The sequence below is a fragment of the Lepus europaeus genome, chromosome 8, assembly GCF_033115175.1.
Source record: "Lepus europaeus isolate LE1 chromosome 8, mLepTim1.pri, whole genome shotgun sequence".
NCBI lineage: Eukaryota > Metazoa > Chordata > Mammalia > Lagomorpha > Leporidae > Lepus > Lepus europaeus.
The window spans coordinates 63,578,294-63,603,849 of record NC_084834.1 but is presented as its reverse complement, the minus strand read 5'-3'; the positions used below and the strand labels follow the sequence as shown (position 1 = coordinate 63,603,849).

At 41.5% G+C, this 25,556-nt stretch overlaps 1 protein-coding gene across 3 annotated transcripts in view; it reads right to left on the bottom strand.

The window, feature by feature from the left end:
* Nucleotides 1-22,449, bottom strand: part of CAMK2D (calcium/calmodulin dependent protein kinase II delta) — a 343,804-nt gene extending 321,355 nt beyond the window's left edge. For 2 of the 3 annotated variants that reach the window (XM_062199705.1, XM_062199707.1), the window contains exons 1-2: nucleotides 21,905-22,447; nucleotides 20,254-20,348 (exon numbers count right to left, since the gene is read on the bottom strand). In XM_062199705.1, coding sequence (XP_062055689.1) covers nucleotides 20,254-20,348; nucleotides 21,905-21,969 — 160 coding nt within the window. In that variant the 5' untranslated portion in view covers nucleotides 21,970-22,447. Of the gene's footprint in view, nucleotides 1-20,253; nucleotides 20,349-21,904 lie in introns of all 3 variants that reach the window. The other variant, XM_062199706.1, reaches the window with a different exon arrangement.
* Between the last annotated feature and the right edge of the window lie 3,107 nt (nucleotides 22,450-25,556).

Below are 25,556 nucleotides of genomic sequence, written 5' to 3'. Positions count from 1 at the left end.
GGACCAGCCAGGACTTGAACTTGCAACTTAACCATTAAGCCACAATGCTGGCCTCTGTTTTATCATTTTAAAACAACAAATATAAAACATCAAGCTCTCAAAAATGAGAATACATATTGGGAAAGTGTGGAGGAAAAACCTCATTCGGCAACAATGCATTTCCAACATATCCTCTTAGTCTTGAAGCCTATTGAGCTGCAGCGGCGGCATAACTGTAGTTTTGATCCCTATATCTCCTTCTTAGGTATCCCATGCATAGGAGATGGAGATGAATATATATACATGTATATATATGCACACACTAAATCTAACATTTACAAATAAAATGAAATAACGTTAGATATTATTTTAAATGTTAAAGCAAACTTTTCCAATACAAATTTCTCTCAGGTCAGTAAAAATTTCTTGAAAAGAATTATCTCTGAAAGTTTTTAAAAAGGCTTCTGATCCATTTAGTTTCTAAAGGTAATTAAAATACCTTATGAAATATAAAATATGGGAAACAGTATTTTTTTTTTTTTGACAGGCAGAATGGACAGTGAGAGAGAGAGAGACAGAGAGAAAGGTCTTCCTTTACCGTTGGTTCACCCCTCAATGGCCGCTGTGGCCGGTGTGCCGCGCTGATCCAAAGCCAGGAGCCAGGTGTTTATCCTGGTCTCCCATAGGGTGCAGAGCCATGGGACCTGGGCGAGCAACTGGGACAGAATCCGACAACCCGACCGGGACTAGAACCCGGGGTGCGGGCGCCACAGGCTGAGGATTAGCCTACTGAGCCGCGGAGCCAGCTGGAAACAGTACTTATTAATTCACTTGGAAATATATAACAAACTGTAGACATAGACAATATAAAATCCAGCCTCTACTGCAAAGTAGGATTTTTAGTGTTATAAAAATAAATATTAACTATTCACTAGAAAATTCTTTCAAAAAAGGCAACATTCTTTGTCTTTTTCCATTCCTAGTATTCACACACTTAAATCCATAGTACATAGAAAAGTTCCATAGTTGTATTAATTTTGCTTTGTCAGACAGGACAAGAAAATACAATGCTGCAAAAAAGTTGAAATTTAACATTCAAACTTCACAGAAAAGAAAGGGTATTGCATGATTTAAATTCACTTTTCAAGTTAAAAAGTTAAAAGTTGAAATTCTCACTGATCCGAGGTTTCAGTAATATACAACTTTGGTCTATTTCTTTTCTACCCCCTATCTCATTCACCCCTTCACAGCTTCCCATCCCAAAAACAAAGCTTAGCAAATTTTATACCCATGTCAATAGAGTGCAGGTTACCTGCCACCACCTGGCAAATAACACACAGAAACAGGCACCTTTCTAACAAAGGAGGAATAGGAAGGGGCAGATTCAGTATAACAGTTATTATGAAACTTTCCATTCAATTAGAAGAAAAACATTCATGATACAAATAAAGACTAATTTGCCAAATTCTTTCTAGTAATAGTGGACATGATTATGGAGTTCACACAATAATTGGTTAGATTGATGTTCTTTTGACATGAAACAGATGTACCTTTCAACTCAGGCCACAGTTAATTTAAAATAATACTTAAAAAAAAGATGTTCCTATATAATGTGATATCCCCTTTTCTCATAAACAAAGGGAAAATGGTCACAAATCACTTTCTTATTCTGAAACTCCATTTCTATTTCCTTTCACACATCAAAGTACTAAATTGCATTATTTTCTTACCATATATATATATATATATAATATACATATATATGCATGTTATAATACAAATTAATAGTATAGGTTTGTAATCATGAATTCCTATATAGTACTATCTATATCATAAACTCTGTATTTTTGAATATGTATGTGTATAGATGTAGTATTTCCACTATTCCTAGGTATATACACAAGAGAAATAAAGACTCATGTCTACACCAAAAACTTGGAAACAAAAGCCTATTGTAGCATCATTCAAAATAACAAAAAGTAGAAATAACTCAAATGCTCACCAACTGATAAACAAAATGTTGTATGTCCACATAATGAAATAAAGCATACTATAATATGGATGAGCCTTAAAGCCATTATGCTAAGTGAAAGACAGTCACATGGACTACACAGTGCATCATGAATTAAATTGATATGAAATGCCCAGAATAAAAAAATAGAGAGAGAGACGGAAAATATATTAGAAGTTGCTGGGAGTTGATCAGCAGTGGGGGGGTGGCTGTGGAGAAAAAGAAGTAAGTATATGGAGTAACTACTGCTAATAAGTACAGGGTTTCTTTTGGAGGTAATGAATCTATCTTTTTATTTATTGATTGATTGATTTACTTATTTATTTATTTATTTGAAAACCAGAGTTACAGAGAGGCAGAGGCAAAGAGACAGAGAGAGAGGTCTTCCATCCATTGGTTCACTCCCCAGATGGCTGCAAAGGCCAGAGCTGTGCCAATCCAAATCCAGGAGCCAGGATCCTCCTCTGGGTCTCCCACTTGGATGCAGGGACCCAAGGACTTGGGCTATCTTCCACTGCCCTCCCAGGCCACAGCAGAGAGTTGGATCAGAAGTAGAGCATCCAGGACTCGAACAAGCACCCATATGGGATGCCAGCACTACAGGCTGTGGCCTCACCTGCTATACCACAGCACCAGCCCCTGAATCTATCTTTATCATGTCAAAACTCAAATTCCTGATTTCCTGCAACAAATGAATTCTACTCCACTTTTCTCCATCAGTTACAGTACACCCCTATTAGATAGTTGATTTGGCTATAAATCTAGCAGCCATGCCTCACACTTCACAGCTTTTTCATCAGCAAGTACTATATTTTCCTCTCCCCAAAATTTATCCTTCTCACTATTTCTAGAGTCACTTTCACATCTGCAAATTCTTCTAACTGGTCTTATTTATTTCATTTGGCATTCACATGATAGTTAGAAATGTATTTTTTAAAATGAAATTCAATCACATCCATTCCCTGTTCTACATCTTCAAGATGGCTTACCAATGCATTTGATTTAAGACCAAAATTTCTGAACACTGGCTAAAACTCTCTACCCAATCCATCCCCCACCTACTCCCCAATATCATCTTGTGCTTCTCTGCTCCTTGCTAATTACACAGCAGCCACCCTGTCTTTCTACCCCTGTGTGAGCTCACTGCCACCTTGGTCCTTTGGCCTGTCCTTCTCCTATATTTTCTCATGATTTGCTGCTTCTCATCAATAATATATCAACATTCTACATCTTCAAAGATTTATAAAGTAACTACTTCAGGGGCAAGTGCTGTGGTGCAGCAGGTTAAAGCCCTAGCCTGAAGTGCTAGCATCCTATATGTTCTAGTCCCAGCTGCTCCTCTTCCGATCCAGCTCTCTGCTGTGGCCTGGAAAGGCAATAGAGGATGGCCCAAGTCCTTGGGCCCCTGCACCCTCGTGGGAGACCTGGAAGAAGCTCCTGGCTCCTGGCTTCAGACTGACACAGCTCTGGTGTTGCAGCCATCTGGGGAGTGAACCAGTGGATGGAGGACCTCTCTCTCTGTCTCTACCTCTCTTTGTAACTCTTTCAAATAAATAAAATAAACCTTAAAAAAAAAAGTAACTACTTGAGATCACAATCAAATTGATAGCCTTGCTTTATTTTCCTTACAGCAGTGCACAGCACTTATCTATGCAAATGACTCTTCCCACTTCTCACTCCAACTTTGCTCATCCTTATCCTCAGAATCAAGCACCATGCTTTCACACAGAAGCTGCCAGATTTGTTAAATAAATGAGTAAATGAATAAGTGATAGTATGGGGCTAAGACAAGACATAATAGAACTGAGAAAGTCTAAGAGCTACCAAATCTTCAGCACAAAATATACCAAATTTCCACTTATTAGATAAAAGCTGATGACTGAGAATAATGTAAACTGGTATCTTCCTTTCTAGAACTGGGAAGTCTGAAGTGGAATTTTATTTTGTTGGTTAGAAATAGGGTGCTTTGGCCGGCACCGTGGCTTAACAGGCTAATACTCCGCCTTGCAGCACCAGCACACCGGGTTCTAGTCCCGGTTGGGGTGCCGGATTCTATCCCGGTTGCCCCTCTTCCAGTCCAGTTCTCTGCTATGGCCCGGGAAGGCAGTGGAGGATGGCCCAAGTCCTTGGGCCCTGCAACCCGCATGGGAGACCAGAAGCACCTGGCTCCTGGCTTCAGATCAGTGCGATGCGCCGGCTGCAGTGGCCATTGGAGGGTGAACCAACGGCAAAAAGGAAGACCTTTCTCTCTGTTTCTCTCTCCGTCACTATCCACTCTGCCTGTAAAAAAAAAAAAAAAAAAAAAAAAAAGAAAAGAAAAGAAATAGGGTGCTTTAAGGAAGAAAAAGCAAGAGTAATTAGATATTAACCATCAGTAGTAAAAGTGGGGGAAAAAGATGGGGAAAGAATAAGGGAGTGGAAAAATAATTCAATTGAAAAGAGTAGAAAAAACCTGAAATACATCCTGATCACATCCATCTCAATAACAGTCCTTAAGTTCATTCCTTTCCTCAGAGAGCAAAGTGAGCCTTTATACAGTGAACTTGGAAAACAAATTGAAAACAAAAAGACACAGTCTTAAAGTATTAAGAATACCAATGGTTTTGGAGAAACGTACTAAACCAAAAGTTCTTATCATCATAGTCACAGAACCAGAGAGATGTAAATCAAAAAGTAAAGCACAAAGAATGGAGTATTCATGAAGATTAACTTTATTAATCTTTGGAAATAGAACATCCAGAATGAGCCAACTTATATCTTTAGAATATTTATTACCTATTCCTGATCTACAATGATTTTTATCCATAAATAATGCTTTCCTACTGATAAAATTACAGACAGCTCTGAACCATCAAAAGGTGCCTGCAGTCTTGTTTATGCAAAGAGATTGAATGAAATTGAATAGAAATAACAAAAATATATAATTTAAATGGTGAATTGAAGACATCATAGGCGTAGTTTTCAGGCAGAAAGAGAAATCCACTAGCAAATGTCCCTAAATGCTATCATTTTGGTAGTTATTCCTACAGAATAGACTTTTTTTCCTTACCAATTTTCTGCTTTCTAACTGCCTCCCACCTTGTCTCTCCTGTTGGGTGCAACCTGGAGAGAACTTAATAGAATAATAGCAAAGTTTTTTTTTTTTTATTTTATCTACTTTAGGTTTAAATTCTAGTTGCTCTATTCTTCCTTATTATCCATTTGACTTAAGAAAAATTAATATAAAAAAGTAATAGCTTTCTCCTTAAATTTGTTTTAAAGATTTATTTCTTTAATTGAAAGGCACAGTTACAGAGAGAAGAGGACACACACACACATACACACATCTTCCAGAGAGAGAAAAAGAGAGAAGGGGAGATCTTCTATTCACGGGTTCACTCCCCAGATGGCCACAATGGCAAGGGCTGGCCCAGGAGCCCAGAACTCCATGCAGCTCTCCCATGTGGGTGACAGAGGCCCAAGCACTCAAGCCATCTGCTCCTTTCCCAGTAGCATTAGTTGGTAGCTGGATGAGTAGAACAGCCAGTAGTGGACCAGTTATCATACAGGATGCCGGCATCTCAAGTGGCTGCTTAACCCATTTTGCCACAATGCCAGACCCTCTCCTTAAATTTTTTTAAAGTAAAGACCTGCAGTCTCATCTTGCCAAGCCCAGGGTTCCAAGACTCTTCTCTGGGCATTCTGAGACTAGATTCAAGATCATGTTAGCTGTAGCTGCTCTTGATTCAGGTCATTACCACCACTGCATGGTGCTTTTGGTTGACTCCTTCTACCATCCAAAATCTATTCTCTCCAAACTCTCAACTCTAACATTTCTCAGCCACTGTAACTGTCTTCTTTCCAACCCAAAGTCCCAGTGTATGTGCTTTCTTCTCTTAGTGTATGTGCTGTCTCCCAAAAGAAAAATAATGTCTTTTCTCAAAATTAATCTCTTTTCCCATGCATATACAACCTCCTCCAGGACTCTGCCCAGTAAATTTTATTCTCTTTCCTCATATTGTCAGTCTTGTTTACTTATATTTTCTCCTCTTCCTCCAAAGAAGCTTTAGTTTTATTTATCTCCAAAGTTTATTCTCTTGACTTGGACAATCTCTAAAATTACTTTCAAATCTCCCTCTCACCCTCTTCTATTTTCTTAAGAAAGCATTTACATGTTATCTTCATTTATCCCTTATACCCATAGTCATTTATTCTCTACCCATTTACATGGTATTTATTAAATACGTATGATATTTCACACAATGTGCTAGGTTCCAAAGATGTTATAGTGAGAAACAGATTACTGGCCAACTCTCCAGAAAACTGATGAAATTTTGCTATATGGAAAGCCTAGGCCTCTCTTGGTTATCATTTCTCTGTATTTCTCTACAACATTGAGCATTACTAGCCATCCCCTTTGCAAAAATTCCCTCCTCCAGAGATAGCACTGTTATACTATTTTCTTTCCCACCTTTCTGGCATATCCTTCCATTTCTCTTAAACTACTTTCTCCTCTCTTGCAATAAAATACAGTATTCTGACACCAGTTCTGTTGACACCAGTTCTGTTGTAGCACAACAGGTAAGGCATGGCCTGCGACACCAGCATCCCATATTAAAGCATTGGTTCAAGTGTTGGCTGCTCCACTTCAATCCAGCTTCCCATTAATGCACCTGGGAAAGCAACAGAAGGTGGCTCAAGCACTTAGGCCCCCACCACCCACTTGGGGGAACAGGATGAAATTCCTAACTCCTGGCTTCTGTCTGGCCCATTCCTGGCTATTGTGGACATCTGGGGAGTGAGCCAGCAAATGGAAGCTTCTCTCTCTCTCTCTCTCTCTCTCTCTGGAGAAGGTCTCTCCCTCCCCCAGTCCCTGTCACTCTTCATTTCAAATAAAATAAATCTTTTTAAAAATGCTGTATTTCCCCATGCCTTGTCCTGGGCCCTTCTGTCTTTCCTTTCTCTATTCTTTCTGATCTTTTTCACTGACATAACTTTTATTATCATCTCTGTACAAATGAATCACAAATAATAGTAGCAAAATTGATTACTGCAGTTTTATGGATAAGTAAATCAAACCTTGGGGAGATTAGAAAATCTGCCCAAAATCATAAGGATTAGAAAGCAGAGTCAAGTCTTGAATCCTGAAAACCCAATTTCAGAACTAATATTGCTAACTTATACAATATATTGTATGGCCTCCTGAGAACTTTTTTTGTGCCACATTCAATTTTCAATGGCCTTTAAGTTATTTCAACCTGAATATACTGCTTGAACTTCAAACAGATGTCAATCCATCATCTCCCCACATCAAAATCAATTCTTGATACTCACTTCTCAGTTTGTTACATGAAAATTACAACATGGAGGCTTCAGCCATCCTTGTGTCCTCCCTCCTCTTTATCTCTTATTATTTTAAGGTTTCTGAACCTCAGGGTTCCCAACAGTCTATGCTAATCCATCCCATTTATTGATTGTGCCAAATATGAGGGTATTTCAAAAAGTTCATGGATAAATAAATTTTAAAAAATTTTATTTTGCTGCAAAAACTTCTGAACCACCTGCATAGCTTTTTTCCTAATATACATTCTCCATGAACTTTCTGAAGTCCTCTTGCAATGTCTTAGAGACTGTCTTTAATATATCTGCAACATATTCTTAAAATACATTTAAAAATTTATTTGAGAGGGAAGGGTGCAAGAGAGGAAGAGCAAGCACTCCAATCCTGGTTCATTCCCCAATATCTTCTGAAGCTGGGAGGAGGAACTCAGTCCAGGTTTACCTTATAGGTGGCAAGGAACTTAAGCCATCACCACTGCTGCCTTCTTAGGGTATGCCTTATCAGGAAACTGGGAGTTGGAACTGGGTTTGGAACCCAGGCATTTCAATATGGGATGTGGCATTCTTAAACAATTTAAAAACTAAAGACATGCTGCTGACTCTAATAAATTTAAGACTGCACTCTCAATTTGACAAAGAGCTTTCTATGCTTTTAACCTGCTTCATCCCCCTTCTCCTGTTTTCCTATGTAGACTATCTTTAGTTCAAATGGGCCTGAATACTATGTAATTTGCTGCATCCCATATGTTTGTCCTTCTTTGTTCTTTCCATCCATCTTAACTGCTACTTCTATTTTTAAAAGATTTATTTTGGCTCGCGCTGCGGCTCACTAGGCTAATCCTCCACCTGCGGCGCCGGCACCCTGAGTTCTAGTCCCGGTCGGGGCGCCGGATTCTGTTCTAGTTGCTCCTCTTCCAGTCCAGCTCTCTGCTATGGCCCGGGAAGGCAATGGAGGATGGCCCAAGTGTTTGGGCCCTGCACCTGCAAGGGAGACCAGGAGAAACAACTGGCTCCTGGCTTCGGATCAACGCGGTGTGCCAGCTGCAGCGTGCTGGCCACAGCGGCCATTGTGGGGTGAACCAACGGAAAAAGGAAGACCTTTCTCTCTGTCTCTCTCTCACTGTCCACTCTGCCTGTCAAAAAATATTAAAAAAAAAAAGATTTATTTTATTTATTTGAAAGTCAGAGTTAGAGAAAAAGAGAAAGAGAGAAAGAGAGAGAGAGAGAGATCTTCCATCTGCTGGTTCACTCCCCAAACGCCTGCAATGGCCAGGGCTGGGCCAGGATGACTCCAGGAGCCACAAGCTTCTTCCAGGTGCTGGTGCCCGAGCATTTGGGCCATCCTCCACTGCTTTTCTAGGCACATTAACAGGGAGCTGGATCAGGAGTTCAGCAGCTGGGAATTGAACCAGTGCCCATATGGGACACTGGCATCGCAGGTGGTAGCTTTACCTGCTACACCACAATGCAAGCCCCAACTTCTACTTCTTTTATGTTATTGTTCTTGCTTCTCTGTCATCACTGGGTATACTGAATACTCATATTGCTTCCTGTTGGTACTCTTCTTTACCCGCTCTATAATTATCTTTCTGTGTCTCCTAATCGCCAAACCAGCAATAAAGTTTTCTTGTATGTGTGCAAACTAGCCATATTTTATTATCTTCATGACCCCCCTGAAGCTTGCTTTTGGAAGGAATAAAACAAAAAGCTTTCTTCTGACATCCTTTAGATAAAATGCTAGCCTTGCTTTCTTTCCTCATCAGCAGTATATGCAGGCTACCACGCTCACCATTAAATGTTAATCTCCCAAGGTATATAATCCTACAGTTGAAAGGTGAGGTAGATTTTATTTTCTTGGGGATAAAGCAGGATCTAAAGTGTTTTAAAGATAGAACATTTTTATAACAGTAAGGTTACCAATCAAAGGACCTAGCCAAATTCCAGTCCAGGTAATTCACTCCTGTTCCCCTAATCCCTCTGCTATTTCATCTGGGCACTGCTGCCTTCTCCATTTCTGGTGTGGGAAGGAATGTGATGTGCACTGTGAAACAGCTGCAACATGCCACCAGGGGATGGCAAGCCACATAGCACCAGGCACAGGAATCCGTGAATGTCCCTTACTCACACTCCAGAAGTGCTGTAGAACTCAATTAGGGATGTCTTAAGAATTTGAATGAGAGATGCTAAATAAGCAAGTGTGAACTACAAGAATTTTTCAAAGACTCATTTCTTACTTCCTCCCCACCTTTCCACCACCCCCAAGCTTATTAGAGAAGTTCTGAATAAATCATTTACATGCAGAGTAGAGGAGCAATTATACTCTCAAAGCTAAGTGCTATTTTTAAAACTGACCTTGTGTGTGTTCACTGTATATTTCAAATAATGGTGTTTCTAAATTTAGATGCATTTGGTTTGGATTATTTCAAAGCATATACCTTAAAGCTGCCTACACAAATTGTTTTTCTAATTTATAAAAGACAATAAATATTCAATTTTTTAAAAATAATTATTATTTTAAAAGAAACTATGTCAATGATCCCTTCACCATCCCTGTTCATGTCTTAAGGACATCTCTTTATTGCATATTGGCAGATTACAGACCTTACAAGGAGAAGCACTAAATGGAAGATAGTAATTAGTTTTCTGTTAATAGAAGAAAGTACATTTTTTGAGATTTCAAACAGACTTAAATAAGGTTAAAAATTAAATTCTGTTTTCTCTTTTCATGATCATACATATAGATGCAGAAGGAAGGAACAAAGTTAACCCAATGGATATTTTTTCCAAAATTAATTCCAAACTTAGAGAAAAGTAGGTCTCAATCCTATTTACAGGAGGCAAATAGGTCTCCTTGACAGACTTTTTTCTTTCTTCTATAAGTCTACCAGAATGAAAAATGGCTTGATCTATATTTAGACCACATGAGTGGACTTTGACCCTGAAATTCTGTTTCTGGTTTGGAATTGGGATTTTTTCTAACCGGCTTTTTAATTACCATACCAACCCTGATTTACTAATTTTAAATTCAATAAATGGCTTTCTGCTCTGCTTCCAAGGCTCCCATTTCAATTCCAAAAACTCTACCATGAATAACTTTTTATATTGAGTAAAAACAAAAATCTGTTTTCCTCTTTAAACTACAAGTTATGCACTCCCTAATACTAACTGGGGCGATCTTACATATTGATTTTTTTTAAGATTTATTTATTTATTTGAAAGTCAAAGTTACACAGAGAAGGAGAGGCAGAGACAGAAAGAGAAAGAGAAAGAAAGAGAGAGAGAGAGAGGTCTTCCGTCCGCTGGTTCACCCCCCAGTTGGCCATAATGGCCAGATCTACACTGATCCGAAGCCAGGAGCTAGGAGCTTCTTCTGGGTCTCCTACACTGGTGCAGCGGCCCAAGGACTTGGGCCATCTTCCACTGCTTTCCCAGGCCATAGCAGACAGTAGAATCAGAAGTAGAGTGCGGGGACTTGAAAGGGTGCCCATATGGGATGCCGGCACAGCAGGTGCCAGCTTTACCCGCTAGGCCACAGTGCCAGCCCCACATATTGATTTTTTTATTGCTGCTAATATCTGTTTAAAAACAGGAGAAAAATATTGCATGGTTGAATCTAGCTAGGGAAGTTAAATACTCAAATTAAAACTGTCCAGCCAGAGTTGTGGCATAGCCAGTAAAGCCACTGCCTGCAAGGCCAACATCCCATACGGGTACCAGCTGAAGTTCCAGCTGCTCCACTTCTGATACAGCTCCCTCCCTGTTAATGGTCTGGGGAAAGCAGAAGAAAATGGCCCAAATGTTTGTGCCCCTGCCATCCACTTGGGAGACCCCGAATGAAACTGCTGACTCCTGGCTTCAGCTTGGCCCAGCGCTGGCATTGAGACCACCTAAGGACCAGTGAATGGAAGATCTCTCTCTTTGACTCTTGACTTTAAAAATAAATAAATCAATCCTTAAAAACCATTAAATTAATTAATTAAATTATCCTTTGCAAGAAAGTTTTTGATTAAGTGATGGCAGTTTATCAACTTCGTGATAAACTAAAAATTCTATCACAGAGTTAATCTCACAGCACAATTTCAAATTTTTCCTTTTTAAAAAAATGGGGGAATGGGGGCATGGCTGGCACTGTGGCATAGCGGGTAAAGCCACTGTCTGCAGTGCCAGCATCCCATATGACACGATTTGAGTCCCGGCTGCTCCTCTTCCAATCCAGCTCTCTGCAATGGCCTGGGAAAGCAGAACAAGATGGCCCAAGTCCTTGGGCCCCTGCACCTGCATGGGAGACCAGAAGAAGCTCCTGGTTCCTGGCTTCGGATTGGCCCAGCTCTGGCCATTGCGGCCATTTGGGGTTGAAAGATCTCTCTCTCTCTCTGCCTCTGTCTCTCTGTAACTGCCTTTCAAATATATAAATAAATCTTAAAAAAAGTAATGAGGGAAACAGATATGTGTATAGTACAGGCAAATCTTCCTGACAAAGGTTCTGGTCCCTAAACACAAACTCATTAATTAATCATAAGATAATACATTTATTCAATAAATATCTGTAAAGGGTTTCAGGCAGGCAATGTTTTCAAGACTGTGTATTCAGGTGGTAAATAATGTCAATACCATTTTCAGACATCTTACTTTTGATTTTGACCAGAAACCTATAACTTTTTTCAGTGGTAATTAATCCAATATTACAGCTGTAGAGAGACTAGATTTTCTGGGTTATAAATACAAACAGGATTCTCTAGGGCAGTTTGATAATACTGCCTTTTAAAATAATTCTAATTATCATCCAGTCCTTTATTTTCTTAGTCACTTTTAATTTTTCTTTCTTTTGCCTCAAGACTAAATAAAGCAAAATGTGAAGTCATAAGAAATTAATTATTCCTCCCTTATCAGCTGTTCATCCTTAATGATTCAGCACTGTAAAATCCCACAATCCACATTATTAATATCTTCCAACACAGCTTGCCACATGTAATGATTCACAGTAAAAAAAAATTCCCATGTCTTTTTATCACTTTTTGATTTCATGAAACTCTTGATCACCAATGGTTAGAAAGTATCTCAAGTTCACTTTTATGCTTTCCAATTTTCTTGCTTCTCTCCAATATTTTTCGTAACACTTACTACTTTATTTTCTTTCTATGTATCTAAGCACAAAACTCATTATCTTCAATCCCCAGTTCAAACTCCAGCCCTTGTAGAAAGTCTTGTTGACCTTTCATCAACATAGCAGTTACCTCCATGTACCTTTCACCCAGTGAATACTTCCATTGTGACCCTTATCAACCTGAATCTGCTTTACCTTGAAAGTAGGAATTTATCTTTTGCTTTTATTTATCCAGTACCTAGCAGTGGGAGGAGGACATGGTGAGCATTTTCTTTTAAATTAAAATTAAAATCTAGCATCACATTCATTCATGAAGAGGATTCAAAAAACAAAGGGTGAGAGAAAAATTACTTCTGGCTAGAGAAGGGAAGGTGGACCTGACAGGAGAGGCAGACTGAATGGGTCCTAGGAGGCTTTTAACACTCCAGGGTATATTCATTCCATTTGGAAGGTGCAGACAGAACTTTCTCAGTTACTCTGGATATGCTGCTATTCTGCCTGGACAAGCATTTCTCCCTTCTCTTTAGGCTCACCCAAGTCATTCAAAACACAACCTCACACAGGAATCTCTTAGGAAATCTCAGTGATACCAACCTCTCTGAGTTCCTGTCTGCATGCTTTCACAAGGCTCTGCACACAGTTCCATTGCAGCCTTCCCAAACACCATGTGCTAAGCTATCATCTACATTCATACATCAGGAAATATTAATGGGCAAAATCTCTAGTAATTGATTCATAACTCCCAATATTAAAAGGACTCATAAAAGGTGACTTACTTGAGTTTTAATTTTTACAATGGGTCTGTTCAGTATTTCAAAGGAAATGAAAAGTGCTAATTCAATGGTATGAACAATCAAAAAGTTGTTGGGTGGGAGGCTGATCTCACATAGTCAGGCAAAGATTAACATGCATTAATAACACAGTATGGAATGACCACCACATTCCTTATTAAGGTTGCCTTATTTAATGTTGCTGGAATACAGAAAGGATTTTTATAATTTCCTAACAGTACTGATATAACTTTTTATTATTTTATTTCTTAGTAAGTTTCAAATATTAGAACTATTTTCATTAATCAAAAGGAAATAGTCATCTAATATCAAGGCCTATACAGAAATTTAAATGTTAAGTTATCTGAACTACAGGACACAAAATAAAGATAATACATGCCACTTCTGGGCCCAATAACTGAAGAGTTGTGCCGAGTCCACATATGAAAATAAAAATTATATATTAATTTTTTCTTAAAACATCATCCTAGCTACAAAACAAATATTAATTTTCTCAAATAGTTTCAAATTGCTAAATCAATACTGTATAATCAGAACAACTTCAGTTCATCTATGCAGTCTCAATTCTATTTCTAATTCCACACATGTACCAAGAGGTTGAGAAATTAGAGTAATTTCTGGACTGTCTGGATATAAAAAAAATAAAAAGTAACAAGTGGTGTTAGTTTTATTTTACATTTGCACTATATTATAAAAAAGACTGCTTAGAGATATATACACAATACTAATTTTGTTTGCTTGGGTGGGAGGGAAGTTATGGGGGGGGGAGCCATTGTAATCCATAAGCTTTGGAAATTTATATTCATTAAATAAAAGATTAAAAAAAAGAATTTTATGAAGTTCTCATTAATGTTCAAGTAATATCACCACTATAAGAATTAACAAAACAAGTAAAATCAGAGAATATAAAAAAGACCTAACTGTATTATAACTAAAGTTTTACAGAAATATAAAAGAAAACTCCTTGTTAATATTAGCAATGGTGTAGACGTAAAAAACACTTATACTGGCACATATTATTTCATAATTATATGATAATTTATTGTATTTTAGAAAAACACTGACCTCTGGTTTATCATGTAATAAGTGGTTTCTAGCAATTAAGAAATGTATGAGAAGATGAATGCCAAGAAGTCATTATTATCATAAAAAATATTTTATAATCAAAATGCTTTAAAATGCTGAATAAATTACATGGGTTATTCATACAGACATCTGCTATCAGAACCATCAGTGCAGTGGATTCTGAACTGTAGTAATCACAGCTTCTTCTGGATTTTACGTAATCTGGCACCCGTTTACTGTTCCAAACATGTCCAAATAGAGTATAAAAACAGCAGAACTAATCAGTATTTGTTCTGTACTAATCTAAATATCTGATATCAAAATAATATAACTTCTAATTCTCATGGTGAAAAAGAAAGGGAAATGTGTTATCATTATTCACCACTTGGTAAGCATACCTTCTATTCCTATCTCACCAAACTAACATTTTAAAAGATATAAATTATATGTAAATTAACAGACAGTTGAGGTGTTTCTACAATATTATTTTAGTTTTAAAAAGAAGTTAAATAATATACTCATATGATGAGAGTATTTCTCTACCTGCTCATTATAGTATAGGGGATGTTCTGTAGATGCATGTGCTAACACAGAAGGAAAGAAACTCCTGAGTAGATTCTGAGTCTCCCAAATATGGTGTGTGTGACTAACAGCTGAGAGGAAATGCAACTGAAACTGTCTGCTGGAAATCCATTAAAATCTAAGCATGGAAAAATGCCTGGGTAACTGTAGAGTTGGATGTATAAATCTGTGCAGAAATGTAGCCAAATTTTTGACAATTCCCTCAAGGTCCTGTACACACACACACACACACATATATATATATATATATATATATACATATATATATATATATATATTGACAGGCAGAGTTAGACAGTGAGAGAGAGAGAGAGAGAGAGAGAGAGAGAGATAAGTCTTCCTTTTCCGTTGGTTCACCCCCCAAATGGCCACTATGGCCGGTATGCTGCAAAGCAAGGAGCCAGGTGCTTCTACCTGGTCTCCCATGTGGGTGCAGGGCCCAAGCACTTGGGCCATCCTCCACTGCCTTCCCGGGCCACAGCAGAGAGCTGGACTGGAAGAGGAGCAACCAGGACAGAATCCGGTGCCCCAACTGGGACTAGAACCTGGGGTGCCAGTGCTGCAGGTGGAGGATTAGCCAAGTGAGTTGTAGCGCTGTCCTGTATATATTGACAACAACTTTTTCTTTTTCCATTGTAATATTACATTTAAAGAACATTAATTGAGTTATATGACCAAATGGTCTTTAAAACAAATAAGTTTAAGATGTGGATTTATAAACACATGGAATTGCAAATAATACAAACAAAAATTTGCAAGAAAAAAATATGCTCCAAAAAATGTCATATGCAGCTCCCAAAAATCAGTACCTTAAGAAGCTAGCAAGCTTTTTGCATTTTTTCCACATTAGCCTAATCATCATTTTAAAAATCTTTCTGCAAAAAGTTTTTTCATGGGCCGGTGTAGTTCCATTAATGAGTAAGCCACCACCTGAGATGTCAGCATTCCATATGGGCACCAATACCTGTTCCTGCCACCTCACTTCTGATCCAGCTCCCTCCTATAGGCCTGGGAACACAGCAAAAGATGGTCCAAGCACTTGGGCCCCTGTTACTAATAGGTGAGACCCAGAGGAGGCTCTTGGCTCCTGGCTTCAGCCTGGCTCAGCCCTGGCCATTGTGCCATTTGGGGACTGAACCAGCAGATAAAAGATATCCCTCTCCCTTCAACTCTGACATTCAAATAAAATAAATAAATCTTCTAAAAAAAGGTTTTTTCAGATCATTATATTCTCAGAAAGGGGTGTTATTAAAAGAAAATATGCATTTTAGAACACATGCTCTTAATATAGTTTTACAGATTTACTTTCAGTAGTTGCTTGTTTTTAGGAGAAAATCAGTTATTCAACTCCTTTACAAATCATAACATCCACATGTTATCCTAATCACTCTATATTGAGCCCCTTCTATACTCTCAATCTGTCAAAATTTTCACTTTCCCTGTAACAACAATGGAGTGTATATACAAGGGTTTTCCCGTAAGATTTTTTTAAAAAAGATTATTTATTTATTTGAAAGTCAGAGTTACACAGAGAAAGGAGAGGCAGAGAGAGAGAGGTCTTCCATCAGATGGTTCATTCCCCAACTGGCCACAACTGCCAGAGCTACACTGATCTGAAGTCAGGAGCCAGGAGCTTCCTCCAGGTCTCCCACGCGGGTGCAGCGGCCCAAGGACTTGGGCATCTTCCACTGCTTTCCCAGGCCATAGCAAATAGCTGGATTGAAAGTAGAGCAGCTGGGTCTCGAACTAACGCCTATATGGGATGTCGGCACTTCAGGCCAGGGCATTAACCCGTTGGGCCACAGCACCAGCCCCTTCCATAAGATTATATCACCTAGTGAGGTCAGAGCCATCTTAGTTTGCTAACTACATTCTGTAACACACTACCATGATGGTAAAGTGGTAAAATGGCCTAGCAGTGTGTTTCCCAGAACATATCCTTTTTAAATGATGCATGATTACACTTTGCATTCTATATTGAAAAAATCAAAGTATGATATTTTTCTTCAAGAGCTTACAATTTAATTTTGGTATAGGTCAAACAAATATACACATTCAGAGATACAAATGTACCATAACCTTTTGGGCTAGTATTGTGGTTTAGCTGGTTAAGCCACCATCTGCAACAGCAACATCCCATATGAATGCTGGTTCAAATCCCTGCTGCTCCACTTCCAATCCAGTTCCCTTCTAATGGGCCTAGGAAAGAAGGAGAAGATAGCCAGAGTGCTAGCACCCATGCCACCCATGTGGGAGACCCGATGGAGTTCCTGGCTCCTGGCTTAGGCCTGGTCCAGCGCCTACCACTGCAGCCATTTGGAGAGTGAACCAGCAGATGGAAGGTACCTGACTCTTTCTCTGTCTCTCCTCTCTCTGTAACTCTGCCTTTCAAATAATCTGTTTTAAAAATTATTTTTAAAAACCATAACCAGTTCTAATTGATATAACAGTATAAAATAAAGTTACTGACCATTTTTTTTTTTTTTGGACAGAGTGGACAGTGGGAGAGAGAGACAGAGAGAAAGGTCTTCCTTTTGCCATTGGTTCACCCTCCAATGGCCACCGCGGCTGGCGCACCACGCTGATCCGATGGCAGGAGCCAGGTGCTTCTCCTGGTCTCCCATGGGGTGCAGGGCCCAAGCACTTGGGCCATCCTCCACTGCACTCCCTTTTGAAGAAAGAGTACTACAATTTACAAGTGATCATACCTAGGTAAAATTGATACTGAACTTTGCTATTTAAGAAGTGACTCATAAAATTCACCAATTCCCAAAAACATTCCATGAACCTCTCTGGGTATGTTTTACCATTTTATTGATAAAAAGTCTGACATTCATTAAAGATAAATGACTGAATAAAATTTATACCCTAAGGACAAAGATTCAAACTGGGTTCTCAAAACTAAATCAAGGCTGCAACTAGATTTATAATTGTCGAGTTCTTTCATATAAGTAATCTGATTTGATCATTATAAAAACTTCATCATACAATACTAGCAGATAATATTCTCGACTGCATATTACATGGTAGATGTTCTTCTACACCAAAGTAACTCTTGTACTTCACACACACAAAAAAAATCCCTATAAAGGAAGGATTCTATTATTAGCCCATCTTACTGATTAAAAACAGGAAAACATGAGGTTTAGAGAAAATAGGCAAACTATGCAAGATGACATGACGAGTGGTTACCGGAATCAGAATTTAAACCCAGCACCAATGATGTTCATCATAAGCTCACTCAGGCAGGTTAACACAAAGCAAGTTACACCTTTGGCATAGTGCTTAAAATGCTACTTGAAACTCCCCCACCCTATATCAGAGTATCTGAGTTAGAGTCCCTTCTTTGCTTCTGATTCCAGCTTCCTGCTAATGCCCACCTTGGGAGGCAACAGATGATATATCTAGTACCAGGATTCCTGCCATCCACACAGGAGACCCAGATTGACTTCTGGGCTGGCTTTTGCCTGTCCCAGCCCTGGCTATGTTGGCTTTTGGAGAATACACCAATGGATAGAAATTTACTATCCATCTGCCTCTGTCTCTCTGTCTCCTGCCTTTCAATTAAAATGAAAAATACAGTTTTAAAGTATCTTTAAAAATGAAAAATTACCAAAGTCACAAAAATTGTAGAGAAAAAGAAGCAGAATGTCTTCTAACTCTTCACCTTAGTTAGTTTCCCTAAACATAGTTGGAATAATTACAATCATTAAATCCAGAAGGGATTGAAGGCTTTAGATGCTTGAAACAGTGTTAGCAGGTAAGGAACACTGGCAGAAAGGCAAGGAGAAGAAATTCCATCTGGCTAGAGAAGATTCATCTTGCATAGATTGAAGGCAAAAGAAAATGTGTACCTGAGCAGGGACAGTGTATCTGCCATTCTGAAGTAGAGTTTCAGAGCTGAGGAAGATGTAGAGGTGCCTCTAACTAATGAGGTTAGTAAAAGTGAACAACTAGACTGATCTGTTTTTAGAGAAAATGTAAAGCCACTAAGAGATTTGGAATAGAAGTTGTAATACCATCAAAAGAAGTGACACTTCCACCACTGCCAAAAGTAGCTAACATACAGGAAAAAAATAATATAAGCATTGAAATAATTTGACTACGCATTTTCATTCTTCCTTTCATTTCTTTTCCTTTCTGTAAGCAAATTAGCATTTATAGTTTAGCAACTCCTCACTGTGAACACCTTCCTGTGGAGTAGAAACTAACAGAGGAACAAAATTAATATAACATGCTTCTCATTCTTTGTCATACCAGATTCTATGGTTCTATGGTGCTGGTACACCACAGATTTTTCTCAGAATGATGTTAGATTCAGCTGAAGAAAGCTACAACAGAATCCCATTCCAATGAATTAACTGAAATGCCAACCTAAATCTAAAGTACATGTCAAAAGTAGAATTTGCAATATATTCAAAGATAAATTAACTGTGACAGAGGCCTGAGGCAATGATAGCAGGACAGTAGTACCAAGCACTTTTTAAAAGACATATTAAATGAGGAAAACTAACCCTAGTGGAATTTCTTCTCTCATTACTTAAAATAAACCAGGTCACGGAGATGGGTTTACACTATGGTACGTTGCTCATTTTAATTTCACTTTTATTTCATCAAACCAGAAGTTCCCATAGAAATACCTTAAGACACATGCCCACAATTTGGGAATGCCTAACATGTCAGTATAAGTACTTTTGCATGAATTCACCAAAATACAAAAGAATGCAGTGAGAGCCCTCTAAGTTTTTTTTGCTAATGTCAACAGCTATTTTATGAGTATGAATTATCTTTGTGGCTATAAACTGCATGTGTAAAATACATTACATGATACCTTGTGAAGCCTTAATGTGGAAGACCAAGGAAAGGTCTGAATGGTACAAAGAAACATCAGAAATGAAGCTGAGCTTCTTAGAATACAGTAATCATAATTTTATCCCTCCCAAAGCCATTACTGTTAAATATACCTTGATGAGTTAAGTTCAAGTGTAACTACAATCGAATATATGATTCAACTGAGCTATGACCTATTTTTCCTCTTAAAAGCAAAAGGGAATAATGACAGTTGTGACTTATATTTTCTCATTCTAGGGTTCTTCTAATAGTCATTTTACACTAGAGATAAAAGCAAAATGTACTTAGTGGCTTTTTTTGCTTGAGATATAGTTATTGCTGCTACTGCTCATAAGAGAATTTGTATTCAATAATGAGACATATATTTATTTTTAAACTGTGCAGACCAACAGACATTCAGGAAGAAAATGAATCTCAATATGTAATCTGGTATCTAAGCCTAAAATTCTATCATAACTACATGATGTACTTACATACAATACAACCAACAATCAACATGACAAACACAAAACTAACAAGTATATATGATTTATATGATTGCAAATACCTACCCCTAGCAGAAAGCTTTTTGGTGTTGATAATTTTGGCAGCATATTCTTGTCCGGTAGGGATTTTCATACATCTTCTCACCACCGAGAATGCCCCCCTGGAAACCGATAATTAGCAGGTCATCAATAAAATCAAATAAGGCATTAAAAATTTAATTCTGAGCACTTTTATTGATTTTAGTTGATTGTTAACTATCATTGCAACATCCAGAAAATGAACAATCCTTCCTGGAAACACAGACCTTCTTTAGTATTGATGGATAAAAGTAAATTTTAATCAACTGGGAGCTCGCATTATTAATCAACAAAATAAAAAGAAGTGCCAATTATGACCACTCTTGTTTGCACATAAAATTTGAAAACATTTTACAATTTACACTCACACGGTACTAAATGCTCTGAGAAAACCCTGCAAAAACAGAGCTGAGGAGGAGCAGCAAAAATCTGCTGCCTATTTATTTTAATAGAGAAAAAAATTAATGTGTCTCTAAGTAAGGAAGTATGATGATCATTTTCATTAAAATGAAAATCTTGAGCACATTTGTGTGGGTTTTAAAAAATCCTGGTATGGTGTGCCCGGTTTCGGGATGGGGGAGGGGAGAGATTTGAATTAAGCTGCTCTTCCGACATATTCTCCATGTTTTAACAGCAGCAACATATAAGGACATAATTTTCATTATATTATAAAAATATTTACATTTCCTTTAGTTCAATTGTACAAACCAACAACACGCGCATTAAGTACTAGTGGAAACTAGAGGTACTGAAATTGAATTTTGGTTTGATGCTACATAAATCAACATTCATCGCTCAGCCCCTAGGTCCCTGTGCAGACTGGTCCTCGGTAGGTCTTCGATCCCCTCAACATCCCGAGGTAGTTCTGCCTGTTAGATAAAGGAGGTCATTTTTTACAACGCTAGGCTACTCTGGGGAAGCGCTCCCCGGGTCTCCAGAGTGCTTTTTCCTCTGCCTGTACATAAATAAATCCTCCCAGAGAAGGCAAAGGTGCGCATGTAAACCCTAGTTAAAATGATGGTGGGCCAGTAATCCAGCGCAAAGAGTAACAGAGGCTATGGGGCAGGGCTGCGTTCTGTTGGGGGCCCCCTTTCTGAACAGAACAACTACTGGGATGCGAAGCAGACGCGACACCAAACCGAGTTGAACTTTCGGCATCAATAAATATGGCACCGTCTGTGGCACGGAGTTCCCACCCGAACCTGGGTCACACCGCCGACCCGCCGGCTGACCAGGAGGCATCTGTTTACAGAAAACGTGATCTATGTTGCATCCTACGTGGGTTTGTGTTTCCCCTCCAAACACACACACACACAAACACACACGCTTGTCAGGATGACAGCTACAACTGCAGAGACCGTAAATTCACCAAGTCTCTCGGGGCAAGACTGGGTGGGGGAGCGCAGCCGGTGGGCTATGATTATCTGAAGGGGCCCACGGTCCAGGGAGCGGGCTCTTCCCTTCTCCCTCTCCTCCCGCTAAGACAGCACCTACCCTGAAGCGACATCCAGGGGCCCTCCTCCCGCTCCTCCGGCACCCAAAACTCCCTCGCCCCAAGCCGGGAGGCCAGTGGGTCGGGGGCGAGGCGACCCGCCCTCTGCAGGAAAGGGGACGTGTGATCCCGGGCAACGGCGCTTACTTTCCGAGCTCCTCGAAAAGCTGATACTCGTCCGTGAACCTGGTGCAGGTGGTGGTCGAAGCCATCCTCGGTCGCGGCTGTGCCCTGGCTTGGGAGCGCGACGGACGAGACGCGAGCAGACGCGCGGCTTCCCCGGGACTGGCCCCGCGGCGCTGTCACCCAGGGCCGCCCTCACTTTCCTCGTCCGAAAGTAGCTCGCCCGCCAGGGAGTGTGCGCAGGGGCGGGGCGGGAGGGGAGATGACCAGAAAGGGTGGCGTGGGGTCTCCTCCCCACGGCCCGCCGAGTCTCCTCCTGCTGCGGGGCCTCGCTTCCTCCTCTGGCCGCTCCACTCGTGCCCTCCGGAGCCCCTCTCCTCAGATGCAGGGTGGGGGGCAAAGTACTCAAGAAGAAGGGGCCGGGGAATGGAAAAGCAGCGAGGCACCGGGCGAGAGGCGAGCAGTTGCGAAACGATCCGCACCGGGGGCAGGAGCCGTGGAGGTGGAGGGGAGGGAGTCCGAGGGGGCGGAGTGCGGAGGGGCCGAGGCCGCCGAGCGCTAGAGCCCAGCTGCAGCTGTCAGCAGGCGCGCCGGGGCTCGGCCGAGCGTGCGCGCCCGGGACCAGCCTCCCTCCGGCGCCGGCGGGGACGGGCACCTCGGCGGCCTCGCGCTGCCGACGAGCCCGCGCGGCGTGGCGACGGCGAAACGAGAGCAGGAGCGCCGGGGCTCGAGCGCAGCCTCTCCGCCGTCCCCAGGCCGCCGCCTCCTCCGTCAGCGCCTCCTCCCGCCGCCCGACCCCTCCCTCGCGAAGCCCCCTCCTCGCCGGTCCCACACCTCCCTCTAGCGACTCCAAGCCCCGTCCCTTCGCAGCGCAGCCTCCCTCTCCGGGCTTCACAGACGGGGAAACTGGGCGGGTGGAGGACGTGCAGGCGGAGGGGCGACCGGAAGGGTTTAGGTGACCGAGGCGAGAAGTCAAGATCGCCCATTTCGACCCTCAGGCAGGCTCCTGCCCACAGCGGCGGGGTGGGGGCTCATTGAGAGGGACGACGCGGGGCAGCTCGTGGACTGTGCCAGGCTGCCGCCGGGGCTCGCAAAAACTACCCGCTCTCCCGTCTGGGGCGTGGGACCCTGGGGACCTCCAGGCCGGCTCGGGGCCACAGTGCCCCCGGGGTCGCGCGGCCAGGGGCGCCGCCACTAGGACTGGGCGCCGACACGGCAGGCGCCGGATGCGGCTTCCCACAGCCTCCCTGCGTCTGTCGGGGCCCCACCCGGCCGAGGCCACGTACGCCGCGGCTCGCGGGCGCCCTGGGAGGGTTCGCTCCCTCCCCCGCAGCCCCTTCAGCGAGGGGCGAGGACGGCCCGTGCGCCACGTTTCACTTCAGCTTTCACTGGCGCCTCCCTGGCCGTCTCCCCTGCTGTTTTCCCACTGGGCTGCTCAGACTCGGGCCATCCGCGAAGGCCTCTGGCCCCAGCCACGGACGTGAACAGAAAGAAAGCAGAAAACTCCGCCACTCAGCCACACCTTCCCTCCTCCTCAGAGAAACTCCCCGGTAAGCTCAGCAAGTTCTGGTAGTAAGGCGGCCTCTCGCGAGACTCCCCACTCTGACGGCGGGGGCGGGGTAGCGGGAAGGTTGGTGTGGGTCACGGGACCCTGTGGGGTGACGTCACTCGCGTCACGTGAACGTGTCCTGCCTGTTTCGCTTTGCGAAGGCAAAAAGGAAAGGAGTCGTGTGTGCTTTACTTACGTGCTCAGAAATCCGCCCGATAGGGGTGGCACAGGAGTATCCCCCACAGATGGCTCTCTGAAAACCCACTTAAGGGTTCAAGAATATGCCTTGCTCTTAAGCACGTCTGCTATTTCCGGTAAACAGGAAAATAATGCTGCATCGCATTTAAAATAAATTACTTTTGATTATTAAAACAACTTCTGGGCCTTGCTTCCAGTTCTAGGTCTTGAATAAACTATGCAGTTGCACATTTAGAGCCAGACCTAAAACAAAAGCGTTAGGGAGTCCTTTTCAAATTACTGTCTTTTGTTCTACTTAATCCCTGCATTCCCATTGCTCATAAACTCATCGTTAGTATTACATCATGAACTTAAAATTTCACAGCTGGAGGATAAAATGTAACTTGAAGTTACAGAGAATCCAAGATGTAAAGGCTTTGTTGCTTGCTCTCAGTGGCTATTAATAAATTGCCTTGCCCCCGGTCCCACATAATCAGAATTCTCTTATTTTCTGATCTGGGAAATGCTGTTCTGCTAGGGACGGAGCTTCTGTTAAAGTACTCAAGATGTTCCTATATTTTAGCGCTTATTATAGCAGAATTGAAGTTTGTATGTGTTTTTGTTAGGTAGGAAGTCAGTTATGAGCTTATGTGTGTGTGACAGGCCTAAACAGAAGACATCTATATGCATCTGCATCTCAAAGTCATCCTAACAATGTTTCAGGGGAAGCCCAGATTTCGCATCCTGCCTGCCCTGCCCCCTTCTACCTGATAACCTGCCAGGTGGAGGCCCTCACCCCTCCTGCTTCCTGCCTGATAAATCTTCCACAATCTCCCAGGTGCAGCCCAGTATCTGCATCTCAAACACCCTGCTCCCTTCCTCAGGTCTGATAACATTTGCATCCATAAAGTCCTTTGTTTCAGACCTTCAAGAGAAGTTTTTCTATTTACATCCAAAAAGCCCTTTGTTCCAAGAGGAGCAGAGGTGGGGAAGCAAGACCCATCTCCTTAAAAACCCCCAGCCTCAACTGGACTGCGTGCTCAGCTCTCTGCATCTTTGCTGAGCCGCCCGCCTGGCCTGGCCGGGTGTACTCTCCACTCACCCATGCAGCCCCGCTCTCCCCCAGTCTGAGGGACTGGGCACTCTCTCTCAGGCCCTGTCTGGAGAGGTGCCCATCCGTCCTTACAGATGTTCCTTCTTAATAAACCTTGCTATTTTACCTCCCACTACTCTCTGTCTCACGCCTGAATTCTTTCTTGCGCGAAGACAAGAACCCTGCAATTTCTCCGGTAACATTTTGATTATCAGCCATATAAAGCAAGAAAGGTTTGGTGTAAAATATACTGATTCAGAGAAACATGATACCAAAAACTACACCAATGAAAGAAGCATGCTGTCTAAACAGTAATAATTGGGTTATAAATTGAAAAAAAAAAAAACACCCAATTTGGTCTTGGAAAAAGATTTTCAATGTGTAAATATTTAGCAATGTGACTCCAGGTTATAATAACTTAGTATTCTTTCCTGAATATAAAAATGAAATAGAAAAAGTAAAATTAAAGCAATAAATTAGGATAAAAGAAAGTTTTATAACTCTGGGAAGAAAATCATTTCTTAAAAATTCAGGTAATGGGCCGGCGCCGCGGCTCACTAGGCTAGTCCTCCGCCTTGTGGCGCCGGCACACTGGGTTCTAGTCCCGGTCGGGGCACCGATCCTGTCCCGGTTGCCCCTCTTCCAGGCCAGCTCTCTACTGTGGCCAGGGAGTGCAGTGGAGGATGGCCCAAGTCCTTGGGCCCTGCACCCCATGGGAGACCAGGGGAAGCACCTGGCTCCTGCCATCGGATCAGCGCGGTGCAAGGGCCGCAGCGCGCTACCGCAGCGGCCATTGGAGAGTGAACCAACGGCAAAAGGAAGACCTTTCTCTCTGTCTCTCTCTCACTGTCCACTCT